The 18,420-nt window shown below is 45.9% G+C and overlaps 3 protein-coding genes across 8 annotated transcripts in view; 1 reads left to right on the top strand and 2 right to left on the bottom strand.

The window, feature by feature from the left end:
• Positions 1-13,188, top strand: part of LOC121590717 (sodium/calcium exchanger 3) — a 116,663-nt gene extending 103,475 nt beyond the window's left edge. For all 6 annotated transcript variants that reach the window (XM_041910624.1, XM_041910622.1, XM_041910627.1 and 3 more), the window contains exons 5-9: positions 3,412-3,511; positions 3,600-3,716; positions 7,251-7,409; positions 7,503-7,674; positions 7,776-13,188. In XM_041910624.1, coding sequence (XP_041766558.1) covers positions 3,412-3,511; positions 3,600-3,716; positions 7,251-7,409; positions 7,503-7,674; positions 7,776-7,980 — 753 coding nt within the window. In that variant the 3' untranslated portion in view covers positions 7,981-13,188. The remainder of the gene's footprint in view (positions 1-3,411; positions 3,512-3,599; positions 3,717-7,250; positions 7,410-7,502; positions 7,675-7,775) is intronic.
• On the bottom strand, positions 680-2,825 carry LOC121590725 (cytochrome P450 6a2-like). Its single transcript, XM_041910640.1, has 2 exons — positions 1,665-2,825; positions 680-1,593 (listed from the first exon to the last, which is right to left on the bottom strand). The coding sequence occupies exons 1-2, from the start codon at positions 2,740-2,742 to the stop codon at positions 1,169-1,171; spliced, it is 1,503 nt and encodes a 500-aa protein (XP_041766574.1). The 5' UTR covers positions 2,743-2,825; the 3' UTR covers positions 680-1,168.
• A 1,476-nt stretch (positions 13,189-14,664) lies between the features above and the next one.
• Positions 14,665-16,704, bottom strand: LOC121589325 (cell wall protein DAN4-like). Its single transcript, XM_041908134.1, has 3 exons — positions 16,282-16,704; positions 16,070-16,161; positions 14,665-15,947 (listed from the first exon to the last, which is right to left on the bottom strand). Exons 1-3 carry the CDS (start codon positions 16,356-16,358, stop codon positions 15,208-15,210), a joined length of 909 nt encoding a protein of 302 aa, XP_041764068.1. The 5' UTR covers positions 16,359-16,704; the 3' UTR covers positions 14,665-15,207.
• Positions 16,705-18,420: the final 1,716 nt, after the last annotated feature.

Genomic DNA, 18,420 nt, shown 5'->3' with positions numbered 1-18,420 from the left:
ACTCCATCGCACGCCCCAACACACATACACGCTTGCACAGATTGAACTGACGTGATCGGGGAGGTAGTGGTACATGATGATTTCATTCACAAACTCATCCTCCTCCAATCTAACAGTGATATTAAACGGTCGCGCACAAGCTAACCTTTGGATAGAAGCGATGTGTGTGTGTTTTTTCACAACAATGCTCACGTAAACACTTCTATTACACATAGGGGAATATGGGGCACAATGGACACACATACTTGTGGCACTTTTGCCATCGGTAAAATGAACCCAAAGGTTTGAAATGTTTGCATTGTAATATCAAAACCGTGTACATTAAATGGTCTGGATTTGCTCTTAATAATCAAGAAAATTCAAATCAAGATTTTGCCGACATATGGTGCTCCTTTAAGCATCATCCAGACGGTAAAGATATTTTGTAATTCGCTGTAAATGATCCATGAAATAAAATGCATTTTATAAATGTTTCACTCGGACATTAAAAAAAGCCTTCGTATGGGACAATATAGACATTTAAATTTTGGACAAAATGGTCAAATTTTTCTAGCAGGTGACACATGAAGAGATGTTGCACTTTTGTCATTTTTCTTCAATTTTTTATCAAAACAATAATAACAATAACAATAATTAAAACATAATTGAGGCGAGCTCTACACATAAATTATACGAAATAGCTATAAAAAAAACTTTATTGAGTACAAGGGTTACCATCAAACAATTGTTCCGTATAGCATACATTGCCCCGATGCTATATCCATTTTGCCAAGCATAACAATTTGGCAAAGGGCCACTTACATTCGTTGAAGTAAATCCTTGAGGTACAAGAGAGTTTTATTTTAGGTTCAAATCCAGCTGCACATGCGGGTACTAGTGCTCTGCCCTTTGTGTCCCATGCTAAGCTTCTCTCTTGTCTTAAACGGGAAGGGCCAATTGCATAGAATATTGCCCCAAGCTCCCATACTTTAATATCTATTGCTGCCACCCTATTCTGACGGCAGATAAAAGGCCACAAAAACACGATGAGTTGGCACACAACTTTGCCGTACGTACACCTGTGATACGATAATCGATGCCATGGTAGTTATCTCAATCCAAAGACCCACCCGTTATCTGCTTTACCGCAAAGCGGGTTTACCGCCCCCACGTCTTATCGCTCAGCCGGTCAAACTCTCTCCACGTTCAGGTACATACCGCTGCCAGCGGCGAGGACAAGCGAACGCGGCTTAAATGTAACGTTTTCCGGCGTACGATCCACGTCCAGCGTGAAGCGGAACGATCGCACCATTGCCACCAGGCCGACCTTCACCAGCATCAGCCCGAAGGTGTTCCCGATACAGTGCCGCGGCCCGAGTCCGAACGGCATAAAGGGTGCGCGATTTTTCGACGCGCCGAATAGCTTGGAACCGGTGGCAAACCGATCCGGATTGAACACGTCCGGCTGAGGATAGTAGGCGGGATCACGGTGTAGCGCGTGGACGGGAACGACCAACAGTGTACCCTGCGGGATGGTCCCAAACCCGTCAATGGGATAGTCATTGCTGGCGACACGGAACAGGAAATCAACCGGTGGATACATTCGCAGTGTTTCTGGGTTAGGAGGGATAAGAGGAGGTGTTATCTCACTGCGAAGGGACATTCAATCTGCACCGTACACTTACCATTCACCACCTGATCGAGATAGCCAAGCGCCATCACCATATCGTAGCTCAGCTGACCGTCGGTTTCGTCCAGTGCTGCCACAATGCTGCCACGCAGCCTGTCCTGCACCGCCCCATGCTTGGCCAGCTCGTACAGACAGAAGCTGAGCAGGCTGGCGCACGTCTCGAACCCGGCTATGAAGAACGAATAGCACTGGCCAGCCACCTGCCGCATGTCGAGCGCCCCGTTCGCCCTCATCTCCAGCAGCTGCTGCAGAAAGTCGCGCCTCACCACCTGGTAGCTCTCGCGGTGCAGCACCGTCGACTGGCAGAGCTGCAGGAAGAACTGCTCCACCGATGGCTCACTCACGCACAGCCGCATTGCGTCGGCAATCCGCCGGCAGGCGTACCCGAACCGCAGCTTCCACATCCGCCGCAAGCTGCACCGGAACGCACGGTGTCCCATCGCCCGGAACTCCGAGCCCGGGTCGCGTATCGTCCGGCAGTCGATACCGAACGCGCAGCTGCCGATCACGTCCGTCGCGTACCGTGCCATCAGATCGGTCCACTCCAGATCCCGCCGGCGGCTCTGCGCCCCAATGTACACCGCCAGCGTCTGGGCGATGCGCGCCGTCGTGGCGAACATGGTGCGCACACTGCTCGACCCAAGCGCCGGCCGCAGCTGCTGTCGCATGCGGTGCCATCGTTCGCCCGCCACCGAGAAGAGCGTCTCACTGCTCAGCGGATTCACCGTGGCGCTCGCGTACAGGCCACGGTTTTGAAACTGGGCGAAATCGTTCACCAGCACCCGCTCGATCAGCTGCCGATCGACGACGAGCAGCACGGGCGAGAAGTACAGGTTGAATCCACCGGCCGGTAGCTTGCGCTCGCGGAACTCCCGATACAGCCGCTGCAGCACCGTGGCAGTGTGGTGCTTCGTCACCAGCCCGGCCACATTGCCGTACAGCGGGTGGGGATGGCGAGCCGCCGGTATGCCGTGCCGCTGCCAGAACGTTTGGCGTCTACGCAGAAACACGCGAACCGCGACACCGGTCAGCACAATCGTACCCAACACCAGCACCCACGTAAACGCGACCATAACGAACGGGCACTGCGGGCCGAAATAATGTGCTCCCTCTGCGGTGGCTTGGTTGCCTTGCCAAGCTGCTTATCTTAGTGTGCCACCCCATTGGGCCCCGGTACGATCGATAGCGGAAGCGTATCGGGTCAATGGATGCAATCTTGGACGACTTATCGGGCTTAGACCACCATCTCCGCCTCAGCCGACATGGTCGTGGTGGACCTTGGGGCTTTGTTTTGCGTACTGTTGACGCGATTCGTAACATAATTAGCGAGCCAGAGGTCCAGTTCTCGACGCGTCTAGACGCGTGTAGCCTTCGATGTACGCTGTACGTGTGTGTGTCGTTTGTTTTGCGCCAATGATAATATTGGGCCATTCTTAAGCTGGCTCCCGTGTTGTGTAGGCGGCCAGATGCAGATAGCTTTTACGTATCGTAAGCAGCATAAGTACATCACCTAACTCGCGTTTGGTGGTGGTGTAATGTCCCATCGCGTTTGAATCTCGCTGTCAGTGTAGAGCGGATTGCCTACATTTAGGCGCCACAGTTAGTAAGTCTCATTCACTCACTCCGCTCACTCAAACAAGGATCAAAGCTTTTTTTTTGCGATTGGAGTAAACATTTTCGCTTCATATTCATTTATCCGTCCGTCTATTAACATTTCATCTTTCTTCGTCTACCCTTTGCAGAACACCGTAGATAAGTTAGTACAGCGTGCAAATGCCTCCATCCTGATCGGTACCTCGTCATGGAAGGAACAGTTCGTTGAGGCACTCACTGTCAGCGCCGGTAAGTATGGTTGCTAGCAAGCGACAACAATCCAAAAAACCCTCATCATAAACGACCCACTAATCGGTTGTTGGGTGTCCTGTACCAGGTGACGATGATGGCGAGAACGAAGGTGAAGATCCACCGACGCCCAGCTGCATGGACTACATCATGCACTTTGTCACCCTGTTCTGGAAGATTATCTTTGCCTTTATTCCACCAACCGGTAAGTTTTGATTGCGTCACTTCCTGTTTACCCACAGCAGTATTGCTTATGAGCGGTGGCAAGCAGTGCAATAAAGCAAAGTGGGGTCCTGTTGAGCTGCGTCTCTTCGTGTTATTTCCCATAGACACATAATCCGGCACAACTGAATGCATGCAAAAAACCCACACACACACTCAGCCATAACTTGTAGTAAGCTTGCAAAGCTTTGGTCCCACTTTTCTGATTAAAACTTTTGATTGCCCGGGAAACTTAATTATACCCAAAAGGGGTTTGGAAAGGCAGGAAGGGTTTCGGCAGCCTAACTGGGTCATTTTTCACATGGAACTAGGTTCGTAAAGTGTACGTATTAAAGGTGCAGTAACACGACATGGGGGAAGGAACATACATTTTACGTTCCATATGTTATGGTTGGGCTGTAAAAAAAATGACATGTCTTCTCTTTTCTGCTCGCCAATAAAGCCTCATAAATGGATGGCTTTTGTTCAAGCAAATGCAAAGCTAGCGCCAAACATTGTACGTACGTCGCCGCAACAAACAGCTAGCATAACTCACCAAATAGCATTACCAAAGTTGGCAAACCATATTGTAAACTTCCTCGAATCTCATAATTTGTAGTAAATCAATATAAATGGAAACAGAGATTCAGTTTACAAACAAATCAAGAACGTTTGTACATAAAAACCCCTATTCCGTCTCGTTAAAGCTGCTCAGTAATACACACAAGGGGGGATAGGGAAGTGTTGAAAGGCAGACATGTTAACCATATTTGCCAAACTTTCACCGAATGCCATCGTTACCAAAGTATGTGTATAATAATGTTAAGGAAGCGCTTCGCTGTACTCATCAAGCCTACTCCTCCATCGCGCGGTGGAAAAGAATGTTGCATCCTGTGGTACTTCACAGGAACTCAGTGACCCGAAGTTGGTTTGGATGTGGTCGCGTACGGCACTCCTACCTACGGACGCAGGAATTTACTTCCGTAATAGAATTCCTTTCCTCCGAGTACACACCCACTCACTAGCAACGGTGTGTTTGTACTCAAGCGTGCGATTGGACAGTTTTCTGGCGAAGCAACCGAGAATGCCAGTGGAATTTATCATCGAGAAACGGATCCATATCTTCTATTCCAGGCATTGTTAAAGTTCGGTTGAAAAGCTGCAGCAAAAACGTTTGACAACTAGCACTTGGCACATATTGCACACTCATATGTACTTGTGAGCGTGGAGCATGGAAACAAAACCTCATAATTCTTGTATCTCAATTTTACACACTCCTATGAGCCGTAAAGGGAGGTTATTATCATTCCCAGAATTATTCCTCAACCACGCTGCCTCCCATGAACGTCACGTTACATACAAGCAGCAACATAGAAATCAAACAGTCCATTAAAGTGTTTCTACCTAATACGCTACAGCATAGCCCAGACGTTTCCCGGACTAGCTCGAACGGCCATTACACAGAAAATTCAATTGTAATGGACGAAAATGTGGACGAAAAGTGATATATGCATTCCACAACCACGCCCGGTACCGAAACCCAAACCACCGGGCAGGTATCGTGTTTGTGCGGCAAAACTCTGTCACTGGACACTTTTCAAAAGTCACAGTCTGGTGCAACCGGCAACCACCACCCGCGAGGGAAGGCAGAAATGTGAACCTGCCACTGGCCCAGCGGCACAAACGATCCCCAGAAGTGGGATTACTACTTTATCATGCTGTGGTGGTGCGACTGCCGCTCCACACGAGCTCTGTGGGAGCTGCATCATGCACCTTGCACGGGAAGGCACTGCAGCCCAGAATGGAATGTTAAATTGCCACTTGGTTTTAGAGCATTGAGGGGTGGCGGGGGGGGGGAGGGGGAGGGAAAGGGATTGCAAACGGTACATCAGGTTGACAACGAGCAACGAACGATGTTTGCAAACGATTTACATGCATGTGGCAACAGAACAGGAACTTCAAGCGGAACCACTCGAGGGACCGTCCATAAATAACGTAACGCCAAACAAAGGGTTTTGATGCAATGCACAAGCATTTTTTAATTAAATATTGTTTCATTTATTTATTTATTTTTAATTTCACAATTTTTCACCACAATGGTGTCAAAAAATAAAGATAACTTGTATTTTCAATAATGATGAATTTTATAAACAAAGAAATCAAGCTTTTTTTTCTTCAGTATATGCTTTGTGCACGAACTACTGTCGCAGCAATGGAATTGGAATCCATTTAAAAACAAATATGAAATTTCTGAAGCATTGCGTAATTTATGGATATTCCCTTAGCGCTGCTGGCTGTAGCACTACGGCACACCGCACAATGTGGTTTGCATTTCGCTCTCCAGTAGCCGACAGCAAGTCGGTCTTTGGGCTTGATTGTCGTTTTGGATCACAGGACGTAGCTCACATACTACTCCCATCCCCTTCACTCACCGCTCACCACCAGTGTGTGGATGTACGATGAACAATCGAACAAGCGAACGGAAGCTTCCTTCATCATCATCCGCACGCCAGCTTTTGCCAGCTCGGCGTGTTTCCAGTTTCAATAACCTAGCCAAGTGCCAACTGAGGCATGCTATCAGCTTATCGGTAATAATATTATTATTATCATCGTCTTGCTGCATTCCGGCCAAACTGCATCCCGCATCCGGTTTGCCTTCCACCGGGAGATAATCCTTCAATGTGACAAAGTTCCCATCTAACGGTACGGATTAATGTCCTCCATCAATCATTCCACAGTGGCACCCTAACAATGCATCAATCTTCCCGAGTTTCTCGCTCGCACTCGCTCCCTCTCTCTCGCACGATGACTCTTCCCACATCGAATCAGGATAATAAAAGCTATCTAAAAGAACAACAAAAGTGCGTCACCTTTCCCGCGGGAGACGGTCTGGGCTGTATTGAGGGGCAATGTATGCCGAGGAAATGGTGTCACTCTAGTGTGATAATGCACTTTTGCACGGCTGACGAACAGGTGTTTCAGGGCTGGTGGTTTTCGAAAAGCATCGTTGGCCTGATAGAAACTGGTTGCCATAGTAAGAAATGATAAAACAAACCACTGTTAAAAGATGACTTTTACAAGCCAATAAAGTACTCGAGCAGAAGTGTTGGCTGTAGGATTGCAATCATTGACTCAACACACAACGCACACAAGTGGACAGGACATGGAGTAAGACATGGGTGCTCTAAAGGATAATGTTTGCCAGAGTGCTTACATGACCAACAGCAGCAATCAAACAAAAGGAGGGCAGGGGGAAAAAAGACAAGGAACAAAACCTTGTCCTTCCTATATGCCAATGCACGCACCTTTCTCGTTGCATTAGCATAACGAAGCTGTCCCCAGCGGACGTACGCTGACTAGGGATCTTTTGAACATTGTAAACACTTGACCGACTTTCCTCCACGGCACGGCACGGGGCGATTATGCTGCTGCTTGCGCAACGGTGAAGGTGCTTCAGTTTTCTGTGTGTGTGTGTGTTTTTTTTTTTGTTACTTACATGCTTTACATTTTGTCCACGCCACATCCTACTTAATTCCAGACATGTCCGGAGGATATCTCTGCTTCGTCGTATCCATCTTCTGCATCGGTGTCGTGACGGCCATCATCGGCGATGTGGCGTCCCATTTCGGCTGTACGCTCGGCATCAAGGATTCAGTCACTGCCATTATCTTCGTTGCCCTGGGAACGAGTATACCAGGTACGAGAGGGTCGAAACATGGCGCCCAACCAAAAATAAAAAACCTGGTACTAACATTGGGCGATGGCCCATTCATTTTTGTTTTTTCCTCAGATACGTTCGCCAGTAAGGTCGCTGCCATACAGGACAAGTACGCCGATGCGAGTGTCGGCAACGTGACGGGCAGTAATGCGGTCAACGTGTTTCTGGGTATCGGTGTCGCCTGGACGATTGCCGCCTGCTATCACAGCTTCCACGGACGGTCGTTCGACGTCGAGCCGGGCACGTAAGTGTGGTTTCAGCTACCGGATGGGCGCGTTTGTTTGTTTGGTTTGCATTCAACCTAATCGTGGTACCGCCACCCCCCTCTCTACACCCATTTCCTAGGTTGGCTTTCTCCGTAACGCTGTTCTGTACGGAAGCGTTAGTCGCGATCATTGTGCTGATGGTCCGAAGAAATCCCAGAATCGGCGGCGAGCTCGGCGGCCCCAAGAAGGCCAAAATCGTTACCTCAATCTTCCTCTTCTCCCTGTGGATCGTGTACCTGCTGATCAGCAGCTTGGAGGCTTACGGTATCATCAAGGGTTTCTAAGCGGGTCGCCACCGACCGACCGTACCAACAAACACAACCAAAGCACTTTGCCAATCCCCCCCGCCCCCCCAGCAGGACAACGCGTGGCGCCAGCGTCCTGCCAACTAAGCTGCTTACGTATCGAGTGTATGATAGAAAAAAAAGCAGAACACGTGCGCGCGTGTGTGTGTGTGTGTGTGTGTGTGCGTGTGAAAGTGTGCTTGGGGTGAGACACCCCTCCCCGCAGGACACAATGGTGCAAACAATAAGCACACACTCACCGACAAAAGTTCGTTCAGAGGCGTCACGGGGCGTCTAGTTGAAGCAAACAAACTGCGAAAAAGAAAATAATAATTGCAAAGCAAAACAAAACCCATGAAGACAATTTTAAGGTTTAAATGCGAAAGCGTTCCTCTTCCTACTCACCACTCCGCTGAGCCTCGGTGTTTGATGCAGTAATTTTTGTTTGCTTGTTTTGTAATTCGTAAATGTTGTTGCTTTCCAGTAAATCTGTTTTCCGCGATCGCTTTTAGCTACATCATCTGTATGACGGGTTTTTTTTTGTTGTTGATGTTGTTTTAGTTGAAATTCTATTCGATTTGTTTGCGGTGTCACTGTTACAAACAAAGCTCTTCCTTCGAGCTGTAGACGATCAGCGTGTTAGGTTATTTGTTTGTAAATGTTTCTTATTTTTATTATTATTATTTTGTTTTAAAAGCGTTAGGAAAAAAAGCAACAACCCGCAGGAGCTAGACAAGCGGAGCAGCGTTAGCGAGCATATTTACTAGAGATAGCTAATTATTATACATTACACGGCGAGTTAGTTGTTGTTAAGAGAAAAGCTAAAAACAAGCAAACAAACGGAAGAGAAAAATGCAAACCAACAGAAAAAAAGCGAGAAAAAAAACCATTTAAACTCCGCAAACCCGCGCCGCGCTAGTATCGAATGGGTGCGAACAAGGAGTACGACACGGTACAGATGTACGACGCGCAAGTGGGCATGGTGAGAAAATGGAAGATGAAAGAAAAATATGACGCCAGAAAAAAACAAACAAACAAATAAAACGGTTAGGATGACCCGTACAGATAAAGAAAGCAAGCGAAAGGGGAAAAGAGTGTAGCGGCGAGCAAAGCTCTACTTAACTTAACTACCACGGAATACAATATGCCAAATTTGTTGAAACTTAGTTACATAGAGTATATCTATATACATATAAACGAGACACAAACACACACACATTTAAACACACACACATACACACACATTTAAACACACAGACACAAAGGTAGAAATAAGCGCGTGTTTCACCGAAGGCGAGAGCAGATGCGCGAGCGCGTTTGATGTTGATTTTCACAATTGTTCATTTCACAGCGTTACGAGCGTTACGCGTTACAGAGGAGTGAGTAGCCGTAAAGGGTTTCCGTGGCATGGAATGGATATGTTACATTTAGCAGGGTATATTTACTGAGCAAGAGCCAGATCGAGAGGGAGCGAAGGCAATATTAAACGCTTCGTGCTGTACCACCTCAAGGGCGCATCTTGAACACGATCACGATCCCGCAGCCATCGGTACGCCGATGCACAAAAATAAAACAGCGAGAAAGGGGCAAATAGTTTAAAAGCTGCGGGGAAAAACGTGGAATTGGTAAGAGTAGTAGTTTATTGTTTTCATACAAACTCTCACACAAACCACACAACACCATGCCCATGCCGCTCCACACAAAGAAAGCACAGATCCGCCTCGAAACCGATTCTAGTCACCGTGTGGATGTATTATAGAGTGCTCCGATTCGAACGAAGCCTGAGGCAGGGGCAAGTGGGCTGGAAAAACTGTTTTTAATTACAAACTACGACGGTCAGCGGGGAGCGAGTAGCCTAATTTAGTAGTATTTAACGGAGGCAGAGGTAGCGAACACGAACGACAGCTCCCAAGCTCCCGGTTTAACCAAAGATCCCCAGCAGTTCAAGTGTGTTTGCTCAAGTTTAGCTTTTCGTTCGCAATCGAGTGCGATTATGCACTCCCAGTAGAAGAAAGGGGTGCAAGGGCTTTATTGTACATAATGATATTTTAACAACCCAGTAAGGGACGGGGAGGGGATGAACGCAATGAGACGCGATGGAGGAATGAAGAAAATAACACCAACACGAATAGGAACACGATCGGATGAGATCGGTAGATCGCCAACACAGAGCCAGGTTACAGGACAATCGCTTAGTTGAACTCGTTACAATTGCCATTCAGTGAGGATCTTCTTTTTTCGCTTCTACAAAGAATTTACGTTTACTTTTCCTTCATACTTGTATCCTGTTGTTTTCCCCGGATGACTCGACCGCTCGGGGAACGCATGGCTCGATCGGTAGCATAATCGCTACTGCCCTATCGCCCAGCCGGAAAGCCAACTAACCAGAGTGGCTTAACATGAGTAACTAAAACACAGGCACACGTGTCGCTTCCGGGTTGCATGGTTGCAAATCACTGGCCTCCCAGCCCACCAACCAACGCAGGGCGTACGAACTCGCGCAAGTGGTACGCTGCTCTTTGGGCGTATTCAAAGCGCAACGCAAAACATATCGCTCTCAGTAGCAGTCGCAGCGGACCAGAGCAGCACGGATGCACCAACCCTCGTGCTTCTCGTGTTGTTTTTCTTTCTATACACCGACGCAGAGAGAAGATGTTTCGTTCACAGGTTTCCATTTCACGCCACCCCTTGGCTGTCTGTGTGTGTCTAGCAAAAACCAAAGTCAGACTCATCATACACACCAGCTCCATGGTTTCCTATCGCTTTAGGGTTTAGATAATGCAACTGAAACGTTTCTTCCTCTTACGATTAGGGTAATAAATTGTTTCTATTTATCTTTTATTTTAAAGAACATTATAGCAAAACAGCAAAACAAAGGTACGAAACCTTCTTAGAACAAGAAAAGCGTTGATGCGGTTTGTTAAAGCAAAACGAAAAGAATAACAAGGTACTACCAATACTCATTGACACATGTTTGATACTAGAGACGCACCCGACCGAATTGTAAGCCCCCGCGTTATTCTAGTTCTAGCTCCGTTTTCGACTTCCTTCGCAAGGAAGATCACCCATCGGCATTAGCTGTTGCGCCGTTACGCACGCGAGAAAGCCGCCCACTACCCAGCAACCCATAACGACGGTGCCCGGTCAACCGGGTCGACCGGGCACAGCAAGCAAAAACCATTCTTCCATTTCAAACCAAACCAAACAAAACAAACAAAAACCTACATACAAACTTAAGAATTTACTTAGACTCTAATACCGCGTAAGTCTCGTTTTTAGGGGTATTTAAATTGTAGCCTCGTAAGCCTCGTGTTAGCCGTTAATCAGCGATCATTTTGAGCAGGCCACCCGTCACCACGATCCTTCCAGCCCGGGCCGTTGAGCTTGAGAAGGGGTTTTTAGTTTTGGCGTTGTTTTTATGTTACTTCACACAAACCATTCAACTACACACTGCATTAGTCTACAGCGTGAGTAATCCTTCCTTCCGCTGTATTGGAGCACAACATCCGCCTCTAGGAAGGGTGGATGCGTTGTACGATCAAGCCCAAATTGCCGACCACACAACAGAGAAAGGTTGAAAATTGTGTTAATCAAAACAAACAAACAAAACATACAACCCACTCGTACAGGTTCATAGTATAATAAACAATAACACCATACGATCGGTAGCAAATCAACAGGTCCGAACTCCGTTTGCTCAGTACTAGTGCCAGTACTGGTGCCGTTTCAAACAGGGAATTGGTTTGATTTTTTTTTTTGTTTATCTAGACAAAGCCACCAAAACAAATAATGGCAAAATTAGCTAACGACACAAAAATCCCAGAACGACAACAAAAGACGTTTCATAAAGATAGCGACAGGTGCGTTTAAGCTAATAAGACTGGGCTAGCCAGTAGTAGGTAGTGTGTGCGAACAAGCGACGTGTAGAGAGGAACGTCGCGGTGTAGTGATGCGGTAAAGGGGGGTTTTTGAACAAAACACAAATAAAGCTCGTTGCAACAACCAACCATCATCCAATTTTGTGTGTTTGTACGTGTGTGTGTGTGTGTGTGTGTGCGCGTGTGTGTGTGCGCGCGTGTGTGTGCGCGTGTGTATGTGTCTTCATCCGTCGATGCAGCAGGAAGTGAGACACTAAGAGAGTTAAGCCACCAAAACGTTTTTCGCCACGTTGGGTGTTAAGATGATCGCAATACTCATCCCGCCATGTGAAAGAGAAATATGTTATGTTGTGAGTATATGAATGGAGAGAGAGACATAAAGAGAGAGGGAGAGAGAAACATTGTGTGTGTGTTTGTTGATGTGCTTAAATTAAAGAACAACGAACAGACGAGAGAAACACAACCGTGTGCATAATAGTAATAGTTTACATGTGTAGAAAGCTCGACGTTAGTAGATGTAAGCGACGGGAAACGGTACCAATCCTTCAAGTCTCCTCCCCCATCTATTCACTAGCTCTATCACTAGCTCCCATATCAAAATTTCCTGCTCCAATCCTTAATCACCAATTGAGCCGAAAGCCGTTCAAGGATGGTGCTGTTTTGAGACAACAAAAAACAACCGCCACGACCATTACGAGCGATGTATGGTATATTGCATTACGTTAGATAGACGTGTGGCATCGAACTAGCACTTAGTGACGTGGGGGGGGGGGGAATTAAGCATGAAAAATCATACCACTACATCTAGCTAAGTGTCGCGATTTACACTCTTTACACGTCCCCATACTCACACCTACAGCAAGCGTGCATTAATATCTTCCAGTGTACTATTCGATGTTGAAAAATGTGTCTAGAAACAAAAAAAAACAAACAAACAAACTTTAACAGAGGACGAATAAATCGAACTGTAGTAGAAAAGAAAAAAAACCAAAACAAAATTTAAAACTAACTCAACAATCTACTTACATCTTTGTACTTTGCTACCACTATTTACTCTTTCGGCCATCTTTCGAATCGAAATCTTACCCTCCCTTTATATCAACGTACACACACTAGGCAAATCTTTAAACGTAAGACCAATCGGGAGAGACAGAGCAAGAGAGAGAGAGAGAGAGATATGAAGAGTAGAGAAAGATATAAAAAACGAACAAAAAACAAACAAACGAAAATGTGGATCAAAAAAAAACATGAAACTAAAAATTTAAATCGAACATAAAGAAACGTGAAAGTCTGGATATTATTGAGAGAGAGAGAGAGAGAGAGAGAGAGAAATGTAAAGAAAGAAAAAGAGCAAAAAGAATTGAAAAAAAAGACACAAGAAAACAGAACAAACAAAAGAGGAACAAAACCACATGCAACGGAAATGAACTTTAGCTTTCACAACTGCTTCTCACACAACCACTTTACAAGCGGCAAAACAAACAAATACTATTAATACTGCTACTAGAATTACTCCTATTACATCTACAGCAACTACTACATACTATCATTACCACTATCACTACCACTACTACTACAACTACTACTACAGCAGCTGCATTGCTACTATTTGCTAGCACTATTGTACGCGATTGTACTATTCCCCTCCCACTTTTTCGACCCTTTTTCTCTTTGTGTAGTGCTCGTAACAATTTCAATGGAAAGAGAAACCAATTTAGAAAACAAAAAGGCGTGCAAAAAGATGCAAAAGCAAAACCAACAAAGAACAAAAAAAGAGGGATAGATACCAAAAATAGACACGACTGTGTGGATGGAATTGCACTCTTTCGCTACCGCAGAACAAAGATCACAAATCACAAAACGGCAAACAGTACAGCAGGCAATTGTATAAAGGGAAGGAAAGAAAAATCAGGATGCAAAAACAAAGCACTAAAAACTGTATTTATTACACACAATTCCACAGTGCACGTGCGTGTGTGTGTGTGTTTTGCGTGTGACTCACGGAAAATTGAGCCACTTGAGCGGAAAAAAGCAAAATGCACGCACACTCACAAACACACAGAAACGAACACGGCAAGAGGCAGCTTCTTTCCTGCTTCCCAAATCTCACCAACACTCTGTTGCTCGGTTACGCGTCCTCGGTGCCAGAAGAATAAAACAAACAAACAAACAAACAAACAATCAACCAAATCCTTTCTGCACTGTTATAAACATGTACATCACAAAATGTAGGAAAGGAGCGGATAGAGAGATGGCCGTCCTGAAGAAACGACCATCCCAGGGGAAGTAGGAAAGAGAAGTTGCAGGATTGGAAGAGCGAGGATGTTGATGGTGGTGGCAGTGTGTACGTGTGTACGTGTGTCTCTGTGTTTGTGTGTGTGTGTTTTAGGTGCCCCAGAACCAGTATAGCAGAAATTGCATGCAAGAAAGAGCAAGCGAAAAAGAACAAAAGAAAAAGAGGGAGAGGGAGAGAGAAAAAGTTAAAGTGTATAACAATCTGTTAAAGTTTTCTGTTATGAAAAAACGAAGGTTTTTTTGTGAATGTTTTTCGCTAGAAGCAGGTGTAAAGGCGAAACAAAAAATGGAGAAAAAAAGAACACACCCACACGCACTTACTAAGTGGCAATGTCAACAGTGGCATTGCTTGAGGAGAACGTGCTAAACGATTCGTTGTGCTGCATTACCGATAATTAATGCGGACTAGGAGTGCGAACATTTAATGCAAATCGTTGAATGTAAGATGAAAGGTAAATAAAAATGATTATTTAAAAAAAAATACACGTCTCTTTGGATTGTTTTTTTTTTAATTAGCTTTTGTTTATTTATTTTATTTTATTCTTTTGAGTAAAACATGTTGAAAATTAAGATAAAATTCCAGTAAAGTGATCGATAATATTTAAAACACCTTTATAATTTCACATTTATTTTGAAGAAAAGTATAGCAAAAGTCGTTGAGCACACATGCATCCGGTATGAGATACGGCAAACAAACGCGTTTATTTGTCTTTTCGCTGTATTATATTACAATATTTGGCTTCAAAGCGCTGTATTGGTACGTTCTTCCACCTTCATCCGCAACACGTGTACAACTAAAGCGCACTCTTCGCAAAAGTAAATCTATTCAAATTCATACTCTTTGATGCATACACCAAACTTTGCTATAACTATTTTGCTGCTCTAGTCTGTTTTAAGCAAATCATTTAAAAAAAAAAAAACAGAAAGAACACACACTCACTATACACATCTGCCGGTATTCGCACCCCCCACACACTCATAAAACACTTAATGAATATATCGGTTTACACTTCACACAACAACTTTGCCTGCCTGGAAACCGTAACCCGCCAACCTAGTGCAGTCGTAGCGCGTTCGCTAGCGCAACGGCAGTCAGCAGTGCAGCGCCGAAGGATGCAACCGAGCTGGCGCCCTGCGTTGTCGTTTCCGGTTCGATGGTGGTAGTGGTCGGTGCATCGGTTACCGGCGCGTCGGTAGTCGTCGACGATGGCTCGGATGTGGTCGATGTCGTGCTGGCTGCAGTGGTCGTCGTCGACGGAGCCGCTTCTGTAGACGTCGTAGTAGGCTCGGCGGTGGTGGTAGTAGTTTGCGCGACAGTCGTTGTCGGTACAGCTGTGGTAGTCGTGGCAGGCTGAGCGGTCGTAGTTGTGGCAGCTGTGGTGGTACTCTGCGCACCCGTCGTTGTAGCCTCCTCCGTTGTGGTGGTTGTCTGCTCGGCAGTAGTAGTAGTAGTAGTAGTAGTTGGCTCAGTTGTTGTAGTTGACTCTATTGTCGTGGTTGTCTGCTCAGTAGTAGTAGTAGTGGTTAGCTCAGTAGTTGGCACAGTTGTTGTAGTAACTGGCTCAGTAGTTGTAGTTAGCTCTGTTGTCGTGGTTGTCGGCTCCAGAGTCGTAGTTGGCTGTGCTGTCGTAGTAGTCTGCTCAAGAGTCGTTGTTAGATCAGTAGTGGTCTGCTCAAGAGTCGTTGTTGTTGGGTCGACGGTCGTAGTAATTTCCGTCGTCGTAGTAGGATTCTCCTCAGTCGTCGTGCTAGGTGTATCGTCAAACCCTATTTCTGGAGTGTTTGCTACCGACCCTGTAACAATGCAAACGGCACATAAACAACCATGATTACATTCAAAGACAATTGTTTCTTGCTAACCACGCGCACAATCGATCTTGAAAAACATTCAATAAAACAAAAACAAAAAAGATTACCATCGTCTGCTTGCACCGTACCATCGTCGTACATCAAATGACCTTCCTTTGCTGCTGCTGCTAATTGAGCATCGATAATTATCGGTCCACTCCTAATTTCCAGCGAGCGATCCAAAAACAACAACGAAACTTCACATTAGTCTACGCACCAGAACGATCCACCACCACCTTGAGACCTTGAACGATCCCAGGTACACGCTTGTCAACCTCACCTCACATCATTTACCGGCCCACTCGTCACCATTCCCACGGCCAGGGCGGCCAACACCACGGCACGAAGAAGATCCATCACGCACGAAATCCACACGCCTCGCCGATCTCTATCACTCAAAGGGAAAACCTTACCAACCCAGCAAAAGAGGCACCTTGCTGCCGTGCCAGCCACTAGTACACTGCGGCCAGGTCCCGATTGATAGGCGGCTTTTGAAGAGGTGTTACATTCGCCAACCTCCAATTTCCCGATATCAAACTCACGACTAAGCTCTCGCTCCGCTGTCTAAGATAAAGCCCGACGAAAGTCATTGCCGTCACAGGGGGGAGAAGAAAGTGCAGGTTGGTTGTGAGAATCGGCCACTCTTCCTATACCCAAACCCCTGCCCGTCGCGTTACAGAACAAAAGCCTAGAACACCGCCCGCACATCCGTCGCACAGATGTCGCGAAATGCGTTTAAGCGCGTTTCGCCCCCTTTTTTTTCTTTTTGCTAGTCTTATCTCCCATATTGCTCCGTACGTGTATGCGGCCTGGATGACACACGAGGGCCCTGAACGGTGTCACAGGGACTTTTGCAGTAGGTGGGAACCCTAACGACAGTACCGGGTCGAACCGGGCAACCTTGGTTCCGCGTCCCTGGCGCGCAAAATCGATCCATCCAGCGCGTAGAGCACCGCGAATGCATCATCACTTTGCGGGACACGGCAACGGGTACAACCCGGATTTTGATGAGAAGCTGATAAAAAATGTAAAACCCTCCCCACAGCTGCAACGTGTCCCAGTTATTGCTAGCGGCACGGTGCAATCATAGGCGAGCCAGCTGGTGCGTTTCTGAAGAGTTGTGGCTCGGCCTACGATCGAGTGGCTATTGCTAATCGATAGCAATATTATATCACTGCAAGAGTTTGGTGTTGCACTTGGCTTTAAATTCTAGTACGAAAAACAGTGGTTGGGCATCACTTTTCACACACACAAACACACACACACACACTGCCACTGGGCACGATGCGAGAGGAGGCACCAGTACAGCGTGCCATAAAATAACGCTGATTTTTATTTATGGCCTTTCCTGATACTGTTGCAGCACATCCGTTAAAGGTGGACAAAAGCGATAAGGCGGTGTTTGGTCGAAATTGCACTGCTTGTTTGCACCTTTGCAATTTGTTTGGTCACGCAAAATTGCAAAGGAAATAACATTTTCGCTACGGCGATGATTGCTCGTGAATCAATGGAGAGCGTTTCAACCGGGCGGGAACAGTACTAAGCTGTTTGCAAGAGAAGTATTTGATATTCATCCATTCCATTGTGATAGCAGCAGTCCCACTCACCATTGACAGTGTTTTGAGCTCATCATCAGGTGTAGGCTAGGCTCTATTTTTGCCCCACTGTTTGCCACAAACGACATCCAATCGTTTAGGAAGGGTCTGTCTGAATTGGCGGGTGAAAATTAACAGCCGTAAACTAATTCCCTCAACGATCAGTGGTGGTTGTGCGCTCATCGTTATTGCACTGCAATAGAAAAATGAACATTTCTACACCACCAAACCTGCGACCGTGTCAACTCGAATAGCTGAAGGTTATCAGCGTAATTTGGCAAATTGCGTGGACTGCGAACGTTAGTTGAAGGGATGAACTGGTTGCTGAACGTACGAACCTTGGCTCTACTCCCCTCGCCATTGATAAGCCCAGCGAGCGTTGCACCGTGGAGTGTAGATGATTTAGTTGAGAAGAAGTGGAAAAAAAGTACAGTGACTGATGATTAGAATATGCTTAGTAACAATCCCATCCAATTTTTTCCCTAACATTTTACGTCAAACGTCGTGATTCCATCAAATTGAGGTAGTGTGGAAGTTGTAATCTCTCAGAGCTCAAACAAAATGCTCAAATATATATTACACAACAGCTGCGATTACAGTATTCTCTTCGACTTCGAGTAGATTCGTTTCGACTCGTGCCAAGACAGACCTTAGTGGATATTAAGTTTTTTTGTCCCTTTCTGCATTATTAGATATTATCTTTTATTAGTATTGGCCAATTTCGTCCAACTACGTTTAAAATAGTTTTGATAAAGTTGTATAATAATATTGCATTTTTTTAAATTGCATACATTTTTTTAAGTTGCACTTTAGATCCTTTGTAG

This window comes from Anopheles merus, chromosome 2R (genome assembly GCF_017562075.2).
Source record: "Anopheles merus strain MAF chromosome 2R, AmerM5.1, whole genome shotgun sequence".
Taxonomy (NCBI): domain Eukaryota; kingdom Metazoa; phylum Arthropoda; class Insecta; order Diptera; family Culicidae; genus Anopheles; species Anopheles merus.
Note: the sequence above shows the minus strand (reverse complement) of the source record. Positions and strands in the feature narration are given on the sequence as shown.